Source organism: Ambystoma mexicanum, chromosome 3q (assembly GCF_040938575.1).
Source record: "Ambystoma mexicanum isolate Mex_15411 chromosome 3q, UKY_AmexF1_1, whole genome shotgun sequence".
NCBI lineage: Eukaryota > Metazoa > Chordata > Amphibia > Caudata > Ambystomatidae > Ambystoma > Ambystoma mexicanum.
The window spans coordinates 993,631,910-993,652,870 of NC_090926.1; the positions used below are offsets into that span (position 1 = coordinate 993,631,910).

A 20,961-nucleotide genomic window follows, 5' to 3' on the forward strand; every position below is an offset into this window, starting at 1 on the left:
TGGAGTACGGCAGTCTGGCTTCCGTCCTCAGCATGGGACCAAAACAGCCCTCTTAGACCTAAAGGTGCAAATTGATGAGCTAAGGCATTAAGGCAAACTAGCCTTACTCCTCCTTCTGGACTTATCAGCTGCATTCGACCTTGTTGACCACAAGGTCCTTTGTAGGCATTTGGATATGGCCGCGCACTTTTCTGAAGAAGCCACAGATTGGATCCAATCTTTCCTCAATAATAGGACCATGAGAGTCATCTCCACCACTGCGGCAGCAGACTCCATCCCCATCACATGCGGCGTGCCCCAGGGATCTTGCGTTTCTCCTACACTCTACAACATCTTCACGAAGCACTTTTCGATGATCTGGACCTTCTTGGTATCACCTACGCTAATTATGCAGATGATATTCAGATTCTCCTACCACTTACCAGTGATTACGACAAGGATTTGGCCTTGGTGAACAGGGTGTATCTCATCATCCAGGCATGGATGGCCACTCACGGACTATGCCTGAATGATGACAAAACTGAAATCATTATCCTTGGCACACCCTCTACCCTCAAAAAACTGGGCCCCAACTACTCCTCTTTTAATATTGATAACCAAATCACAACCGCCCACACGGTAAAAACTCTGGTTTTCTACCTGGACTCTACCCTCTCTTTCAACAAGCAGGTCAACGTGATGGCCTCAGTAACCGCCTACACCGGTAAATTGATAAGAGCAGACAAACCCTTCCTATCGAACAACAGCTGCATCACACTTGCAAGAGCGCTCGTGTTATCAAAGTTGGACTATTGCAATTCGCTCTATATTGGCGCCAATAAGGAAGTTATCAAAAGAATTCAAATCTTGCAGAACAATGCGCTTAGAGCAGCACTAGGTATTCCCAGGAGAGCCCACATCACCGAATTTAGAAGAGCCAACAACTGGCTTTCTACTCAGGAGAAAATCCAGCTAAAAGTAGCCTCTCTGGTCTACAAATGCCTAAACAATGCCGCACCACGTTACCTTTCTGCGAGATTCATGAGAATGAAACCAACAAGACTCACTAGATCCACTAACTCCAACAATATATCTACACCTAGATTTAAACTGTCCAGAGTCGGTGGCTGTAGCTTTCAGGTGAAAGCAGCTCAACTTTGGCACTCCCTACCATGAGGACAGATCAACCCTACCTCACTTTCCGACATAACCTCACAAGGTGGATCAAAGACGCAGACAAACAATAGACCACCCACTGCCTGGACCTATCCCGCACGTCCCTCCACCTTTGTATCTCTGCACATACTTAATTCCTAGCATTTTCTGACTAGGACTGTAAATACGTGTATCTTCATTTTTGCCTGTTGTATATTTTTGTATATTTCTTGTTTCTCCATTTGCCATGTGCTCTTGTAAACAAAATGTAAGTTGTAATATAAAATGTGCCCGGTTAGCCCTGGGTCTGGTGCGCAACACAAGTAATAAAACAAAAACAAACAAACATTGTATCGGAACTAATAGAGCGCAAACTAAGGCCAAAGGCATCTAAGCGCTGGGCGCAGAGTGGTAGAGACTGAAGCAGCCAGAAATTAGAACAAAAGAGTATTCAAAGTCTTCTGAAACTGTAGACACTCAGAGGTGTTACGAAGATTTGATGGAAGGGAGTTCCAAAGTGTGGCAGCGAGCACGAGAAATTTCTTCCTCCGGCAAGAGTCCAGCGAGACCTAGGGATGCTAAGAAGAAGCTGGGAGGAAGAGCGTAGGGATCTAACAGGATTGTAGAGAGTCAGATTAGACCTTAAAAACTCAGCGCCAGAGTCATGAAAGGCACGATGCGCCAGGCAAAGAGTCTTGAACTTGACCCAACTTCTAATCGGAAGCCGGTGAAGCAATCTAAACCAATAATGTTTTTGAGAGGTTAAAACCTGAATCTTACATTATGCAATTTTGATGCATTTGGCTGCCTAAGCTGAAATAAACTTCGTTTTATCTTGGATATACGTACATTTTTTTGGCTTAATCTTTGACAAACTTGACTACTCAAAAGAGCACTTTAAAATAGAGGAAATGAAAGGCTGAATATAATAAACTAAAACAAAGGTCAAATAAACAGTTTTGTTGACATAATTGAGTATAGTTCAATTATGGACTAATACATTCGTTTCTGAAAGAAACAAAGAACATATCTTAGAAAATGGTGCATCTCCATATCTGTGTTTGGACCTGTGTGACAAGTGTCCATTATGCGAATCCACGATGCTTCTCTGCATCTTAAAATGTTCTTTTTATTTCCTCTGTGGGGCAAATGAATGTTTCTATTCCTAAGAATCTAATGTTGTGCATTCATTCCGCTTGATGATTTTCTTGAAAGTAAAGAGCCAAAGGGGACTGAAGATCCTTATTTTTGATTGATCTCAGATGTTCGCCAATTCTGATCTTAAAGGCCGGATTATACTAGCAATGTACTTTTTATCACAGATACATTGGACCCCTCATATCACATATTTGGTGTTGCAATTTATGAAGTGCTTTATTTTTCTGACTGTCCCATTTGGCATCCGGATGTTAGTCTTTCCATTTTCTGAGAACGGACATACTTGGCAATCAACTATTTCAATACGCAGCTGAGGCAGATTCCAAACCTTTCAAATTAAGGCATCAACAAAGTACAGATAGAACTATATTAATTGACACAATGATAACAAATTATTCCACAAGAGATGAAGAGGCTGTACACCTTTTTTCAGGTATGCAGTGATAAAATCGCAGCAAAAATGTCGCCTATACAAAAGAATCGCGGCACAAATGCTGTGGTTTGACCCGGTAAAGGTGAACCCCGTTATACCATTTAAGTGTTGCAGGGGTGTCCCCCGCTCCCCTTAAATGGTATAATGGATCAAGGGGTTACGGGGATGACCCCTGCATCCTTCACATGGATTGCGGCGGCAAAACCACTGCATTTTTGCCGCGTTATTTTGTAACCACACCAATTTTTGCCACGATTTTAACACATGGAACCTTTTTTCAGGACAATCACTGCCAACATCAGAAACTGATAATACTAATTAACAACTTTATGCAAACTTTTTGAAAAATGGGAAAGGCTACTAAGGAATGAACTATCTAGATGGTGGGAAGTGAAAAACATAGAAAAATATCTGCAAATAGGCAGAATCCCACGAGGACTAAGAATCTGTATCTTTCCTTCATTCGATGAAGAAGATCTAGAAGGTCTAAAAGAATGGCAGGAGTTACTAACAAACACATCAGAATTATATGAATGATATACAGAATTATACAAGACACCAAAAAGGCCCATGATAAAATCGTTGAAGAAATTACCACCATCAAGAATGACATAGAAGAACAAGTTACTTCTTACCTGGTAATGTTCTTTCGAAGGGATGTTCCACATGTATGACAGGTAATCACCACAGCTGTACTGCTTCGGAACATTTTCGGTGTCTGCGTCGATGACGTCGATACGCCCCTTCGAGGACCTTCTTCGACGGCTGACGTCACCCGATGTATATGTAGGACGCACAACACCCGTAGCCTCAGTTGTAGTTTTTTCCCCCAGAACGTGTGGGACCAATCTTCGGCCAGTATTACTACAGAAAGCCTTGCGGAAACGAAAGCTGCATAAGAAATTCTGTATAGGGGCAGGCTGGGAGAGTTTGATGTGGAATATGTCGTCGGAACATCCCATCGAAAGAACGTTACCAGGTAAGAAAGTAACTTGTTCTTCGAGGGGATTGGTTCCTCCAACGTATTCCACATCTATGACAGACTCCCAAAGCAGTACCAACGTATGGAGGTGGGAAAAGAATTTAGAATGCCCAATCAAATTGCAGAATAGAGGTCTGCCTTACCAAAGGCCAAATCTTGCCCATGGATAGCAACCAGGGAGTAGTGTTTGACAAAAGTATGGACAGGGGCCCATGTGGCTGCTTCACAAATGTTATGAATGGGAACACCCCTCTGCAGAGCAGTAGAGGCAGCCACACCCCTAGTAGAATGGACCTGTAAGCCTACTGGAAGGTCCTTACCTGCCAAACGGTAACGTTCAGAGATTGTCAAGATAATCCATCTAGACAAAGTCTGCTTAGTAACAGCTTGTCCCAACTGCCTTCCAGCGTAACCTACAAAGAGCTGATCATCCACTCTGACCCGGGACATGCGTGAGATATAGAAACTTAAAGCTCTCCTAGGATCCAACCTATGGAGCCTCTCCTCTTCCTTACCAGGATGCGGAGGAGGATAGAATGCCGGAAGAATGACCTTCTGGCTCAAATGAAATTCCGACGCAACCTTCGGCAGAAAAGAAGGACGAACCCTAAAGACTACCCTGTCCTTATGGAACACCATGAAGGGTGGCTTGGCGGATAATGCCTGCAACTCACTCACTCTGCAAGCGGAAGTAACCGCAACTAAAAATACAGTTTTAAAGGTCAACGGTCTCAAAGGGCAAGAATGTAAAGGCTCAAACGGAGCTCCCATTAGGAATTTTAGAACCAGGTTCAGATCCCAACCGGGCACCTGGAAAGGTGACGGTGGAAACACATTAGCGAGCCCTTTCAAAAACTGAGACATCAAAGGAATCTTAAAATAAGAACAGTCCTCAGACGAGCGCTTAAATATGGACAGCGCCGCCAGGTAACCTTTAATGGTACCCACTTGCAGGCCCTTGTGAGCTAATAAAAGCAAAAAAGACAGAACCACAGGAATGGCACATGAAAAAGGTCCCCATTCTTAATCCTGAACCAGTCGCAGAACTTTCTCCAACAGCAACGATACAGAGACTTTGTTGCAGGCCTTCTGGCCGAAAGCAACACCCACATCACGTCTTCAGGGAGGTCCCAATCCTTATACCTCAACTTTTCAGAACCCAAGCATGAACGTTGAGGGTCTTGACCTCTGGATGGAGAACCTGACCCCCCCTCCCGTGAGAGCAGATGGTCTCGATAGGGAAGACGGCGTGGAGGGCAGATGGACATGTCGAGAAGGTCCTGGTACCACGTTCTCCTGGCCCATGCCGGAGAAATGAGGATCATTCGGGAACCAAACCTACGTAACCTTCGCAGCACTTGCGGAATGACGGGGACTGGAGGAAACGCATACAGCAGTGGGAAGGACCACTCCACTACGAACGCATCCCCTAAGGCTCCTCTTGGAGGAAATTCCCGCGAGCAGAATCTTTCGCACTTCCGGTTGACACTTGTGGCGAAGAGATCCACTTGTGGGGTCCCCCAAAGGGCAAAAATCTCCAGGAGAATCATCTCCTGAGCCAGCTCCCACTCGTGAGTGACCGTGCTCTGCCTGCTCAGAGCGTCCGCCGCCACATTTTCATCTCTGGCCAGATGAACTGCTGAGATCGAAATGTCCTCCTGGATGTCCCAGAACCAGAGCTGCATCGCCTCTCTGCACAGAGGGAGAGACCCTGCCCCCCCCATTTTTGTTGAGGTTATGCATGGCCACTGTATTGTCCATCAGAATCAGGACATTCTCTCCCCAAACAGCCGGCAGAAAAGCCTTCAGGGCTAGCCTGACGGCCCTCAGCTCCAACGGATTGATATGGAGTCTGGACTCTGACGGAGACCAACGACCACTGACTGTCAACTCGTTGGCATGAGCTCCCCATCCCGTGAGGGATGCGTCCGTCACGATCGTCACCTCCGGCCAGGGTAGCCAAAATGGAGCCCCTTTCATCAGATTGCCTTCGACGGCCCGCCACAGAAGATCCTGGGCGACCGAGGGCGGCACCTGAACTGGATCCGACATCCTGCCTGAGGCCTGCGACCACTACATTTTGAGACCCCACTGCAAAGATCTCATCTGCAGCCTGGCCTCTGGCACCAGAAGAATGCAGGATGCCGAGGCCCAGCAACCTCAAGAACTCGAACGCCGAGAGACTCTGGGCACATTGAAACTTTGAAACTTGTCCACCATCTGCAGAATGTGATGAGCCCATACCTGGGGAGGCGAACACTGCCCCAGAGATGCGTCGAGCACTGCTTCGATGTACTGGAGCCGCTGGGTAGGTGTCAAGTGGGACTTCTTTAAGTTGAGGGAGAAGCCCAGCTTGTGAAGGGAGTGGCAGGTGACTGGCAGATGATCCAGGACTTGCTTGGGAGCGCGTGCCCTGATCAACCAATCATCCAAGTAGGGGTAGACGTGAATCTCCCCTTTCCTGAGATATGCTGCCACCACCACCATGAGCTTGGTGAAGACCCTCGGGGCAGAGGTCAATCCGAACGGCAGGACCCGAAACTGAAAATGCGAGTAACCAACCGCGAACCTCAGGTGCTTCTTGTGCTTGGGATAAATCGGCACATGAAAGTAAGCGTCCTTGAGGTCGAGAGACACCAACCAGTCCTGAGGTTGAAGGGCCTGGAGGACTTGAGAAAGAGTAACCATCTTGAACTTGTCCTTCCTGAGGAGCTTGTTCAAACCACGCAAGTCCATGATGGGCCTCAATCCTTTGTCTTTTTTCGGGATCAAAAAATATGGGGAATACCATCCTTTGTTCCTCTCCGCTACAAGCACCAGTGCTATGGCGCCTTTCTTCAGCAGGGATTCGATTTCATGCGCAAGAAGCGGATCCGGACTCTTCAAAGAGAGATTCCCTGGTGGATTGTCATGAGGCCTCTGCTGGAAAGGAAGACAGTAGCCATGGGCAATGATCTCCAGAACCCATACATCTGAAGTAATGGCACGCCATTCTACAAGATGCTGCGCCAGCCTTCCCCCAACCGGCAAACCATGGGACATGGCCTCATGACTGAGCTGAAGAGACAACTGCCCGAGCAGCTTTGGCACCTCAAGTACCTCGTTTTCCACCTCTTGGGACTCCTACGTTGGCCCCTTTGACTGGCAGCTCATCTCGATCTACCAAAAGACGAGTAGTATCAAAAGGAACCTCCCCTCCATTGCTGTCCCCTAGGACGAAAAGGCGGAGGTTGGCGGACTACAGCGCTCAACGACTTTGCCGCAGCTTTGGAGGACTGCAACCTCTCAAGGCTCTCGTCAGCCTTGCTGCCAAAAGATGTACACCATCAAAGGGCATGTTGAGAAGCTGGGCTTGTACGTCAGGAGCAAACCCTGACTTCCGCAACCACGCAAATCTGCGCATCACGGTGCTCGCCGCCATGGACCGGCTGACACAGTCTGCCATGTCCAGACCCAACTGAACGGATTCACACATGGCATCCTTGCCATCCGGAACGAGGGCAAGCAAACCATCACATGTCTCCCCTTCGGGAATATGTTCAGCCACCCAAGACACACAATTCCACAGAGTGTGAGTGAAACGTGCTAAGGCACACACTGGCTGCCTGTAAAGCCATACCCCATGAAGAAAATACTTTCTTCGCCCAGCCATCAAAATGTTTATTGTCCCTATCAGGAGGGATGGTAGGGTACGACGCCTGATTTGCCGGGGCTGTAGCCGCCTGCACCACCAAACTCTCCGTAGTGGGGTGTGTCGTCAAGTAGCAGGGGTCGCTACTGGCTGGATGGTATTTTGTCGGCAGCGACTTGCTCACTGCCGAGAGATTCTCCGGAGCATTCCAAGCTGCCGTCACCCTTCTCTGTAAAGCCATATGAAATGGCAGCACCGGGTCAGTGGGTGGACCTTGGTCAAGGATATCTGTCAGGTCATCCTGCAGAAAATCCACTGGTGGCGCAGACCACCCCAAGTACTCCATCACCCTCGACATGAGACACCGGTATGAAGACTCGGCGTGCGTGCCAGGTTCAGGCTTACCAAACTCAACCTCCAGAGAGGTGTCCAGACCACTGGCGTCATGCAAAGACTGACGCAGGTCTTCCAACTGGCTATGACCAGACAAGAGTTCGTCAGGAACCTCATCAGGAACCAAACCTTCATCAGACCCTTCATCCACCTCAGAGATGTAATCCAGAGGCGGAAATAAATCGCTGGATGAAGGTACAGAAAAAGGTTCAAATACAGGCCTCACTAACTTCTTCAGGGGCTTCCTTGGAGTTTCCACCGATGCACGGGGTACCTCCGGTAAAGCCTCCACAAAAGGCATCAAGGGCTTCAACAGAATTGGCGTCGACGTCGAGCGCGGCGCCGACGGCTTTGACACAGTCCTCGAGGGCGGTGCGCCAAGCGTGTCCTTTGACGGTCTCGGCACCGATGACTTCCTCGGAGGCGGAGCCTCGAGAGAGTCCCTCGACGGACATGGCGCTGATGGCGTCAGCGTCTTCTTAGAAGACCTCACAGACTCTGATGGTATTGATGGCCTAGAGGACCGGGACCTGGAACAGGCATGGCTAGAGCGATCGACCTTGTCCGATCGGGACCTCGACGGCTCCCGATGATCGCTCCGACCTCCCGAGCCCGAAGGCATGTGAGCGGCGGCCCTAGCATGTGCCTTGCCGGCTTCTTTCGAAGGCGCGGAAGGAACAGAGCCCTGCGATTCAAAAATCGCCATCATCTCCTTGCGAAATGCGTCCCATTCCGCCAGAGATGAATGCTTGTTGGGACAAGCTACCCGCCTTCCGGCGGAATCCTCGGACAAGGACAGAGAAGGCAACTGGTGACGGTGCTTCTGCACGTGCCTAGAAGAGTCAGAGGAATGGCGGGAACCAATACGGGACTGAGACCCCCTGGACTTACGCTGACGCGGAGAGTCGCCTCTCGAATTGTTGGTCGAAAGCCCAGCGGATCTCGACTTTCAGGGTTTGGAAACCCTACCTACAGACATCTTCTTCTTCGGCTCCCGCAAGGTCTTCGAAGTCAAAGACTGGCAATCGTCACAGTCATCGGTGGCGTGGTCCTCGCCGAGGCACCAGAGGCAGACGTCGTGCGAGTCCGTAAGCGACATCTTGGAAACGTAGTCCCAACCCTTCTTGAAGCCCGACCGCGGGGTAGAAGAAGATGAAGACATGATTTTTCACAAAAACCAAGAATGAAGAACCGATTCAAACAGTAGAAGACCCAAGGCGCGCCGAGATTCCGAAGCGAACACGTTCGCGGAATAAATGGAACTGAGGCTACGGGCGTTGTGCGTCCTACATATAACATTGGGTGACGTCAGCCGTCGAATGAGGTCCTCGAAGGGGCGTATCGACGTCATCAACGCAGGACGCAGAAAATATTCCGAAGCAGCACAGCTGTGTTGATTACCTGTCATAGATGTGGAATACGTCGGAGGAACCAATCCCCTCGAAACATTGAATTAACCGGAAGCAACTTAAAAACAAATAACAAATTATGGATGACTTTATAGCCCACTACACGAAAGAAATAAAAATAAAAAACTAAGAACTTTTTTTCAAGATGAGATGGGCTATAAATTTAAGAGTATATATTCCAGAAACCACAAACTACTAGGATTTACAAACCAATACCACAAAATAAGCCTCAGACTTCCACACCACCACGGATCTCGCCTCAGTCCTCTGATATATAGTCAGCAAGTGAAACAGAACAAGAAACAATTGTAACCCCATCCTCATCATCAACCCAAACTCAGGAACTAAGCTACTCTTTTTTAGAAGAATGTATCAACCACAAACATTCAAGGGACAATCCATTATCTCAACAAGTATGAAATCAGACCAAACCAGCGGAGGAGGACAAGGAGGGGCAGGAGGTAGCTCAGAATCTCACAAGAAGAAATGCAGAAATGCAGAAATGCAAACCAGATCAAGGAATCTACTTCCCCAAAGGAAACCTTAATAGTCAACCTTACAAACCTGGAACTATCATCAGATCTAACCACAGCTCTTAACAAAGGTCTGTCCTTTTGCCCCACAAATACAGACTATTTTTCAATTCACATTGATCTATTTCAATTTTGTCAAAGACTCAAGCTAAAGAAATATTTTTCCAATATGACAACACGAAAAAGATTACAAACTTCTGAAATTCCTTCATAATTAATAGCAGCACATGCCGAAGATACAGTTGCTCTACTCAATATACAAGAACCACAAGATATTCACACTCTACAATCATTTGCTGAAGATCTAAATATCACTATGGGATCATCTGATGAATCAACTTTAAGACCGAAATATAAGTTTGTCCCCCATCTAGCATCGGACAATGTCATAGATCTGTTTTTCAAAGTGGTATAGCAACACTTATATATATATATATATATATATCAGGCATTAAACCGAAAATTCGACATAATCTAACAATATCTAAAAAAATAAGCTTTAGCCGATTTAAGACAAAATCAAAATGTAACAAAGGAGGAAACATTGTGTTAATGAACACTGAAGACTATGTCAAATTAGCATTTCAACATCTGGATGATGACTCATGTTATGAAAAATTGACCACAAACCCATTGCCAAAATTGACGCAGGATTGGAAGAGGAGTACACATTGGCAATATATATGTTTGTTAACTGAGGAAGAATATGACTTCATGTACAATAATTTCCCAATTACTGCTACAATATACTTTATTGCCAAAATTCACAAGCCATATCTGACATTACCATCCTTCAGACCAATCATTAACAGCATAGGATCATTAACTGAACCAATATCGCAATATATATACAGACATCTTCAACCTTTAGCTGCAGGACTAACATCATACATACAGGACACTAAGCATGTGATTCAGCAATTGGAACTAGTGCATGGAAACCCAACTGTAGATTAGTCACACATCCTTTACACAAGCATCCTTCACAACAAAGGAGTAGACACAACTTACTATTTTCTAAAAACTAGGTCTGTGTCCTTTCATCAGCAAAACCTAATTATTACAGAAATGCTTAACTTTATCATGCAGAACAACATCTTCACTTTTAATCAACAACTATATAGACAACAACAGGGTACGGCGATGGGCGCTAAATTCGCACCATCATATGCCAATCTATACATGGGCCACTATGAGAATGAACATGCCTGGCAACATCCTGCATTCACATCAGGCAACAATATAATATACTGAGGACAGTATATCAATGATATTTTGATGATCTGGAATGGTAGTCAACAACATCTTACTGACTATCACAAGTATCTTAATGAAAATTAATACAACCTAAAATTCACTCTACAGGAAAGTACTACAGCAATAGACTTTTTGGCTCTTCACTTGTACATTGCAAACAACACCATACACACAACACTTTTTATAACACCTACAGCTGTGAACAGTATTCTACATGCTACAAGCAATCATTATGTAATTTCCAACATCCCATATGGAGAATTCCTAAGAGTTAAGAGAAACTGTACCACCAACTATGAATTCAAGATAAATTCTGCCCACAAATTTAGACTAAGTGGATACAATCAAAAACGTCTTACCAAAATCTACCATAAAACTAAGCAACGCTCAAGAGAAGATCTACTAATGAACAAACCGAAATCCGATATATCAGCAGTACCAAACAGAGTAAGGTTTATAAGCACTGATAGTACGAATACCCAAACTATAAGAAAAGTTCTGTCAGGAAATTGAAATATTTTACAATTGGATGCAGATCTAATGTCTAATTTGGACAGCACACCCTGTCTGACTTTCGGCAAATTCAAAAATGTGAAAGTAATGCTGAGCATGTCGCTCTTCTCAGCCATAAATCAAGATACAGGTCTTCTACAAATGTGGTCACATCCACCACTACAAGGAATCTATAAGTGTGGCAATTGCCAAGTATGTCCGTTCTCAGAAAATGGAAAAACTAGCATTCAGATGCCAAATGGGACAATCAGAAAAATAAAGCACTCCATAAATTGCATCACCAAATATGTGATATATACGGGATCCAATGTATCTGTGATAAAAAGTACATCGGTAGTATAATCCGGCCTTTAAAGATCAGAATTGGCGAACATCTGAGATCGATCAAAAATAAGTACCTTCGATCCCCTTTGGCTCTTCACTTTCAAGAAAATCATCAAGACAAATCAATGCACATTACTTTCTTTGGAATAGAAAAAAAATGTATTTGCCCCCAGAGGAGGAAATAAAGAGAACATTTTAAGATGCAGAGAAGCAATGTGGATTTGCACAATGGACCCTTGTCACACAGGTCTAAACACAGATATGGAGATGCACTATTTTCTTTGATACGTTCTTTGCTTCTTTCAGAAACGAATGCATTAGTCCATCATTGAACTATACTCAATTATGTCAACAAAACTGTTTATCTTACCTTTATTTTGGTTTAACATGTTCAGCCTTTCATTTCCTCTATTTTAAAGTGCTCTTTTGTGTAGTCCCGTTTTTCAAAGATTAAGCCAAAAAAGTGTATATCCTAGACAAAACAAAGTTTATTTCAGCTTCGGCAGTCAAATGCATCAAAATTGCATTAAATAAGGTTCAGGTTTTAACCTCTCAAAAACATTATTGGTTTAGAATGCATTAACTATCCAAGCAGAGAGATATTAATCGCGCCATAGCATTAATATCCAAATATGGTCAGTTTAACCTCCCATAGCAATAGAATCGCAAGGCAATCAGCGTTCCTTATGGGAAACCGCATTCATAGGATAGATTTATATCCCAATGTAAAATGAAGGATACAAGATGACGCGGTCACGCACACGTGTGTGGTGGCGTAATTGCGTCCCTATTTAACACAGCCATTTTGATTTCCCGCTGCAATTGAACTGCGAGGAAATTAGCGTTTTTGGGAAACCGCTTACCATGTATTTAAGGTAAAATACAATTTACAACTTTTCTTTGTTTAAACTTTTCTAGCCCCTCTTTTAAATTATAAAGCTCTCTTTAGTTACAGAATATCACATTTATAGATACTAGCACTTTCGTATATTACAGGAGGAAACTCTTATTCATTGCAAAGCTAATCAATTAAGTGAACAGAAAGAGAGGGATCAGAGTTGATATAACTCTTTTAGAGTGTAAGAACTACTATTTACAGTGAGTAAAAACCAAATTCTTCTAACATAAGAATCAAGTTAACTCTGAAACCACCACGTATTAGTTCTACGTACACAAGGATTTTTGCATCTGTTTTGTTCTAGGTTATTTACACTAGGACCCAATTTCTAACCCTCCTGATGAACCATCTGAATACAAAGATGGAGAAACACGTGTTGAGGGAATCTAACAAGTAATATTATTAGAATTACAGGAACACCTAAATCAAGCACTAGAGAGACATTATATGTCAGAGCACCATATAACTTGCAGAATTGAGAAAATTGCAGAAATGATACAACTTGCAGTATTGATAAATTCGTAATTATGATCATGAAATAAATTCATTGATTTGACGCAACAAAACAGATCCTTCATTCTTTGTTTTCAAATAGTATACTAGGTACTGGACAGCCTCAGCACCATTAGGATCTGATACTGCTGCGAACTTGACAACTAATACACAAATCTCTAAGAATGTCAACAATGTATATTTATGGGACTCGCCAACAGCTGTTTAAGGCTTAGTATACCTAACAAGCTGGTAAAGCAAGTCTTTCGAGTGGGAAAGTGTAGGAGCTCCCATAGAAAGGCCGGCGGCTGTATTCTGGAGAATCTGAAGACGCTGCAACAGCATCTCTGGTTGTTCAAGGTAGATGCCGTTGCAGTAGTCAACAAAGCCCAAAATAGATGCTGTTACCACCTTAACCCTGGATTCTGGAGGACGATAAGGTAGAATCTTTTTCACGACTTTTAATTTAACATAGCCGGATTGACAAACTGAGTAGATTTGGCCATAAGTTTAATACCTAGGCATTTTACTGTGGAAACTGGCTCAGGACAGGTACCCAAATAGGATAGCCAGTAGTCACTGGTCCACAGTGTCCCAGTGGGATGAGAGCCAACCAGAAGCACCTCAATTTTGTCTCCATTAAGTCTGAGCCAGGTTTGGCCATCCATCTGCCAACCACAGAGAGACCGTCCTTCAATCTAGATGGAGGGTCAGAAGTGGGCACGTTTAGGCAAAAAAGAAACTGTATCCCTGGCGTAGGAGTATAATTGTACCCCGTGGTCGGCAACTTACTCAGCCAAGGGTTGCATGTAGAGGTTAAACAGGAGGGTGGACAGTGCCAACCCCTGAGGGACTCCACAGTCAGCTATTCTGGGGGAATTTGAAATGAGGAAGGGAAACTGTCTGAAAGTGTTCTGCTAGGATGGAGGCACAAAATTGGAGGGGAATACCTGATATTCAAGCCTTCTCCAAGCTCTGCATCAGGATCTTGTGGTCAACAGTATCAAAAGCCGTGGAGAGGTCAAGGAAAATCAAGGCCCACACCTCTCATCGGTCAGGAAGCAGGGCAATATCGTCCAAAAGTGCCAGATATAGTGCGTTGCAGTAGTCCAGCAAGCCAGAGGTCAAGGCTGAGATTACAAAAGGGCGAAGGTAGAGAGGCAAGTACTGTAAAACCTAGAGTACAGATTTTTGAAATACGCGGCCTGGTAAGCTGCACTCAGCTGCTCCTCCATGGAAAGTGAAGCAGACATCTCCCCCCGCCCCAACGCCCCCCGCCCCCCCGAAGTCCTTTACAACAAAGCTGGGGACAGGCAGAGGGCCCAACTCTGATGGCCAAAAATCAGCAGACCAAAGAGGGACATCGACGGCTGCCTCTATCAGAAGCACCTTTGTTTTATCACTGTTAAGGCGAATCCAGTTGCTGAACATCCAAGTATGGACAGCCAACAAGCATGAATGGGAGACGTATGCAGTAGAAGGAAGGGATAGGTCAAGGCGCACTAGGATCCGAGTGTCATCCGCATAAGAGTAGCACTGAAACCAAAAGAGTGAATCAGTTTACCTAAAGGCTGTATGTACACACTATAGAGGAGAGGGGAAAGAGCAGAGCCCTGAGGTACACCACAAATGATAGGCATAGCAGATGATGTAAAAGGAGAAAGAAAGAGGGACTGCGAATGGTCAGAAAGAAAAGAACAAAATCAGTCAAGGACCAAGCCTGCAATGTCCGGCGAGGTGAGCCTGTCGACCAAGATGGTGTGGTCGACTGTCGAATGCAGCCATAAGATATAATATCAGCACACCAACACTGCCCAGATCCGCAATTTGGGCCAGGTCTTCCACAGCAGAAGACAACACAGACTTGGTGCCCCGAGTGTGCCGAAAACCAGACTGAAAAGGATTAAGGAACCCAGACTGCTCTAGGAAAGAACACAGAAGGAAGGTAACTAAAGACTCCAAAAGTCTCATCGGAAAGGAAAGGAAGGAAATAGGGTTAAGATTAGAAAGAAGTAGAGGGCCCCAAAGTGATTATTTAAGTAGAGGAATAACCAGAGAGTGCTTAAAAATAGAAGGGACCAGGCTACAAGAAAAAGAAGAGTTGACTGCCATGGTCAGAGAAAGTGAAATAGAAGGGATGACCTCCTTGAGAATGGCAAGTGGAATAGAATTAGCAGGAGATACCGATTTTAGACCCTTGGTGACCAAGATAGTACGAGAGGCCACAAATCTGGGAAATGTATTCCAAACCAGAACTGGAGCAGAGGAATGAAGGGGGCCAGACAGGTTGGCAGTACGCCTAAATCCAAGATCTTACGATGAATATCCAGGATTTTATCCTGGGAAAAAAACAGAAATGGAGTTGCACAACTCTTGGGACGGCAGAACGGGATTCAAAAGAGGGGTCGACGAGAGCTACTGAACCATTTTGAACATTTTTACAATCAGGGCACCGAATACATACAGGAATAATTCTCCTGTTATGCCATCCCGGCCTCTGCGCTCTCCGTCGGCTCTACTGATCTCTGTTCCCCGAGTTTGACTGTCCCGGATTGGCGGCCGCTCTTTTTCCGTGATGGTCGCAAAAACCTGGAACAGTCTTCCTCTGCATCTCCGTGCCAGAGATAATCATCTGGTCTTCCGCCGTGCTCTAAAGACCCACCTGTTCTAGATCTCTCTGCTGCTGCAACTTCTGCCCTTCTCAGCGCCAAGATACCTCCGGGTGAACGTGCGCTTTAGAAATGTATTTGACATAACATAACAGTTCGCTAGGTGAATTCACTGCCAGTTCGACCCATTAAGTGTAATAGGCACACTGAGTGTCACTAATGGCTCTTTGGTGAGCATCAGAGGCTTTACGAAGTGACGGGAGGGCAAGGGGGCAGTAAGAAATATGCCTCTTGCGCTCTGCCTGTCTTTGAAGAAGCCAAAGAGCAGTGAGCTCAGGCGTAAACCATGGTTCTGAGGGACGACCCAGAGGCTTGACTGGCTTAAGTGGAGCCAGTAGATCAACCGTAAAAGTGAGAGCAGTGGAAGAGGACACAGGGTCAGGCGAGCTACAGGAGGCCAGAAAGTAATTGATGTTAGAGGATATGTCACCTCGAAGAACAGGGGACCAACGGTGAGAGGGGGTACAGGGCAGAACCGGAATGGTGGCTGAAGGAGGTACATTGAACATAAAAGGGATGGCCACATGATCGGACCAGGTCACAGTTAGAAACGGAAAAAGAGTGAACAAGGCGGGAGACGGGGGGTGCAAACAAGAGGTCCAAGAGCCGCATGAAGGTCTTTGGGGGCATTAGGATGCATATTAAAGTCCCCCAGCACGACCAAGTTATGATAGTGTGACTTCAAGTCAGTCACGACATCTAGAAAGGACAAGACAAACGAGAGATGACACCCCAGTGGGCGGTAAACTAAGAGCACGTAAAGCGTGCATGATGAAACCACAATTCGCGACAAAAAGGCGTCCATGCTATCAGAATTGGAAAGCGGAATCAGAGAGCAGGGAAATTAGGAGCGATAAATAAAGGCGAGGCCGCCCATGGGGTGCAGCAGGACCCTTGCTCCCAACACCACATCCAAACCATATAACCTCCTATACCCACCACAATACGGTGAGATGTCCCACGACAAAATGCGGTGAAACGGATCCAGTTAGGTGGACAGGTATTTTTTCACACAACACTCTGGACCTGATTTACAAAAGCGATTTTCAATGGGAAAATCCCATTTAAAAATGCTTCCTAAATCAGGGCTCCGTCTCCTTCACTTGGAAGGCATTACATGGTGGCATTGAGAGTCCTGTGCTATATCATTCCCATTTCTTTTTTGGCTTACTCCGCCACTCCCACCTGCCTCAGCTGGTCCAATTGTCCAATTGCTGGCTATTGAAAAGAATCGCGCCAATCTCTGAGATGTCTGCTTATGCGTGTGTTTCTGGTTGAAACACCATTGGCCCGATTAATGGAATTTTTTGCAGTACAAAATGACTTTGCACTGCAAAAATACACTTTGCACAGTTCCAAGTATCAGGGTTTTGTGTTGGTATTGCAAACTCACTTTTCACCATTCCAAAGTCACTTTCAACCGTACAAATACTCCATGAATTGGGCCCTACGTATTTTCGTTAAGTACAAAATAGCAGCACAGGTGCATTGTGCTGTACTATGAGACAAGGCAGAAAGGCGAGGGTGAAGAGTCATCTCAACACAGGCCCCCCTGATCCAGGATTCTACAGTGTTCCCAGGGTCCCAAATTACCTACACTTCAGTCAGAAAATGCACAGACTGGGATACAGCTATGGCCAGGTGTTAGCCATTGCCCAGTTCTCGTCTGCCACTGCCCCAATACATGAAGCCTTCGTCAGCCTCCATCAGCGAGGGAGAGCTGTGTGTACAATGCTTCCTTTGCTTTTTGGAAACACACACATATTAACTCCTTAGGAGAGTGAGCCGTGGTCTATGATGCTAACGAGTTGTCGCCACATCCACTACCATCGCTAGTCCTTTGTTAGGACCTCCGACCTGAACCCCAAACTTGTGCGTTTTTAAATCAATTGTATAATCTATTGTTGCTAGGTCAGGAAAAGATGCAGGGCTACGCTAATGTCGGGACCCGGGGCTAGCTAGACTTTTGTTTGTCGCCCCTGAGCTTCTATCCGGGGATTCAACCAAGAGACAAGGGGCGATAGCCCCACATACCCCTCCAAGCAACACTTAGAGGCAATGAGGTGTCATCCTGTGCCTATGTCTCCAGCTATCAGAGTAAAAGACCTGACTTGTAATGCCAGACTGTGTGACCCTGGGCACATCGCGTTTTCTCCTTACAGCTCGGCTCCCTTACCCGTTAAGCGAAGTTCTAAGAAACAAGACACACGTTCATATTCAGCAACATAAGCTGCACTACCGGACCATCGCTGAAACAAAGCAGTCTGTGGGATAACCGGGGGCCGGGAGGCACTGGCCGAAGGAAAAGGGGGGGGGGGAAGAGACTTGCGAACTGGAGAGACTTTCAGGAGAATGCTGTGCCAAACGGTCAGAGCCCCCTCTCTTCGGGTACTTCTCATGCACTCACCACCCCACAGGCGAAGAATCCGTGGATACCTTCACCACACAACATTATTTTTGGGGTGTTCTGAAAACAAAATGTTCAGCAATTGATATCACTTGCAAACGAATGGAGAGGTGTTAAATACACATCGAATAAAAGCAATGATGAGAAATACTACATTGCAGCAAATGTTATATCCGAGGAAATCAGTGGGGACATTAATGCCGGGTGCAGGAATGCCTAGCAGTGCCACCTAGAGATAACGGTGAGAGCAAAGAAAGAGGTGGTGACAAAACAAGTGTAGGGGTGTTTCTGCAGGAGGGAGCATCGGGAAACTACAAGGGCTTGGGGGTCCTTAATTGCCATCGCTATCTATCTCTGTTAGGATGATTTTGCTGCCAATAGAGGGAGCAAATGGCTATGGCTTTGGCGGAGCTAGGAAGCTGCTGGAAAGCACTTGCTAGTTTACCTTGCCTGATGGAGACAAATCTTGCATTGGAAGCCACGAAAACCACCTGCGGATGGCTCTCTTCCAGGTCGAAGAGTTCGTCCTTGCCAGGCTTGGAGCTCCGCCCGGAGCGCAAAGTTCCTGTTGGGCCCATGGGAGTCAGGTACTTGCCGACACAGTCCTTGAAGGCCAGTTTGCCAGTCTTGAACTCCAGGGTGTAGCGGGTGCCTTCTTCGGGCTCCTTCACCAGCTGCCCATCGTTCCGTAGATATCGGTTGTCGCAGGTCTTCAGGCAGTAGCGCTTGTCCTGGAAGATGAGGGTGATGAGGGAGTCTACGCCCCATGGGATGTTGCTATCTGTTGAGATCTCGTCCTCCTGGGCACTTAGGTGGGCATACCTCCGCCGACTAACACTCAGCAGGTTGGCCTGGGGGTGGATGGCAAGGTGCACTGCCCAGAGCTCACTCTCCGTGATGGTCTGGGCAAAGCACGACAGCTTGTCTTGGGAGCCCCCAAAGAACCGCTTGTGAAGCTCAGACTGCAGAGCCCACCGCCCATCAGACTGGGCCGTTATGGTGAATCGAGAGTCACCCTCTGGCTTCTCCGCTTCGCAGGAAACCCTACCGTCTTTGTCGGCCGTCAGGTACCTGCCCAGATGGCTCTTCAAGTAGACAACCGCAGTGTCCACCTCACCTTGCTCCAAGGACCAGATCTGTTTCTTCTTGAGGCTCAGTGCCGTGGCATAGACCTTGAAGCCAAAGGCTTCAGCGGTCAGGTACCTGCTCTCGAAGTTGATCAAGCCAAACTGAATCTTCAGGACCTGGTGGATCCCATTGGACGGCATCTTTCACCCGGGGAAGACGTGGCCACTACTGCGCCGAGTCAATCAAAGGGTCCTGTTGTTTCCAAGGCCCACCTGGATGCCCACACAGGAATGTAAGCCACCTGTAGAGCAGCGCAGCCTGAGACTATCTGGATTAACGGGAATGAACTTGGGTGCACTTCAGCTCAACAGCCGATGACGTGGCCTTGATCCGTCGGCTGGCACCTCGCCGTTGGCCAGTCTGGACAGCCCGCATTTAATCTGCGGGCTGTCGACGAGTGCGCAGACCGCTCTTCTGACCACCCACCCCCTGACTGCAGACTCGACGCCCAACAGGGCCTAACTCATGGTGTGCCCCAGCAGGGGCAGTGTTCCATCCGGTTGGGTCCGTGGTCCATTTAATTAGCCACCTCTAGGATTACCAGAACTCTCTCCAAGATCTCGCTGAGCTGCTCGACGCCAGCCAATCGCCTGCAGCGCCCGCCAAAGCCCCAAAGCAACTGTCGCACAAAGAGCCCTTTGTCCGAGGCCTACTCGCGCGGCCGGCTCCTGGACACAAACACCCTCGGTCCTCTTAAGTGCCCCTTCTTCAGGTAGCTTTGTTGGCTTCGCCTCTGGAGAGAGGGCGCTCTTTCTGCGAAACCTGCCTCTACGGCTCCTCTTACCAGCGCAGCCCTCCCTCCTTGCCACCAGCAGCCTGGCGGCAGGTGGAAAGAAGGAAATAGGGCCGGTAACCGGATGCTGCCCTCATGCAAGCCCCCACCATGCGCACCAGTCGAGCGTATCCCTTCCCCTCTGCACATGTATACAGTTACCTGCGTCTCTGATTCCTGTGGTGTCGCAGTAGGTCACCTACCAGCCGCCCCTGCCCCCCACCTTCCCGAGTCCAGGGAATAATCCCTTTAGAAAACGGCTCGTTTAATCCGGTTAGGCTGTGCGGTGGTACCTCGCGTAGTGCCATCCATCTGTCGCCTGCCCAGCTCCAAAGGCCGCCCACCCACCACGTTCGCCAGGACAGAACCCCCGCCCACCCCCGACCGTTTTATGACCCTGATGCATGTCGCTGGCTGGGCCCAAAGCTCACACCTAGCTAGCATGGGGCAGCTCTATCACCAGGCAAAGGGGTCCTGGAGGAACTCTCTGAAGATTTGCCAACACGTAAAAACGTCTGAAAGGCCGTATGGCTTTAGATGGAAGGAAAGACTGAGCTGGTATATGATAGCGTATTTATAACGCGCAAATACCAAGAGGTTTCTAAGCGCGGATCAGGGGATCGAACCAGTGTTGCTTCATGTCGCCTTGCTTCCAAGGCAAGCACGTTGGCCCTGAGCTATCCGGCATCCGCACCGAAAATATACAGACCTGATGCCATGGTCATTGTGGTCCCCTTCTGCTATCAAGGTCTGGGCATCCATTCATTGGGTCTGTGTGGATTTCTATTCTCTGTGTTACTTCATTTGCAGAATGTATGTCCATATCTC

At 46.9% G+C, this 20,961-nt stretch overlaps 1 protein-coding gene across 2 annotated transcripts in view; it reads right to left on the reverse strand.

Moving 5' to 3' along the window:
* The window catches only part of FSCN2 (fascin actin-bundling protein 2, retinal), a 215,626-nt gene extending 195,426 nt beyond the window's left edge, over positions 1–20,200 (reverse strand). The window contains exon 1 of one of the 2 annotated variants that reach the window (XM_069655147.1): positions 18,679–20,200. In XM_069655147.1, the coding sequence (XP_069511248.1) occupies positions 18,679–19,501 (823 nt within the window). In that variant the 5' untranslated portion in view covers positions 19,502–20,200. The remainder of the gene's footprint in view (positions 1–18,678) is intronic. The other variant, XM_069655146.1, reaches the window with a different exon arrangement.
* Between the last annotated feature and the right edge of the window lie 761 nt (positions 20,201–20,961).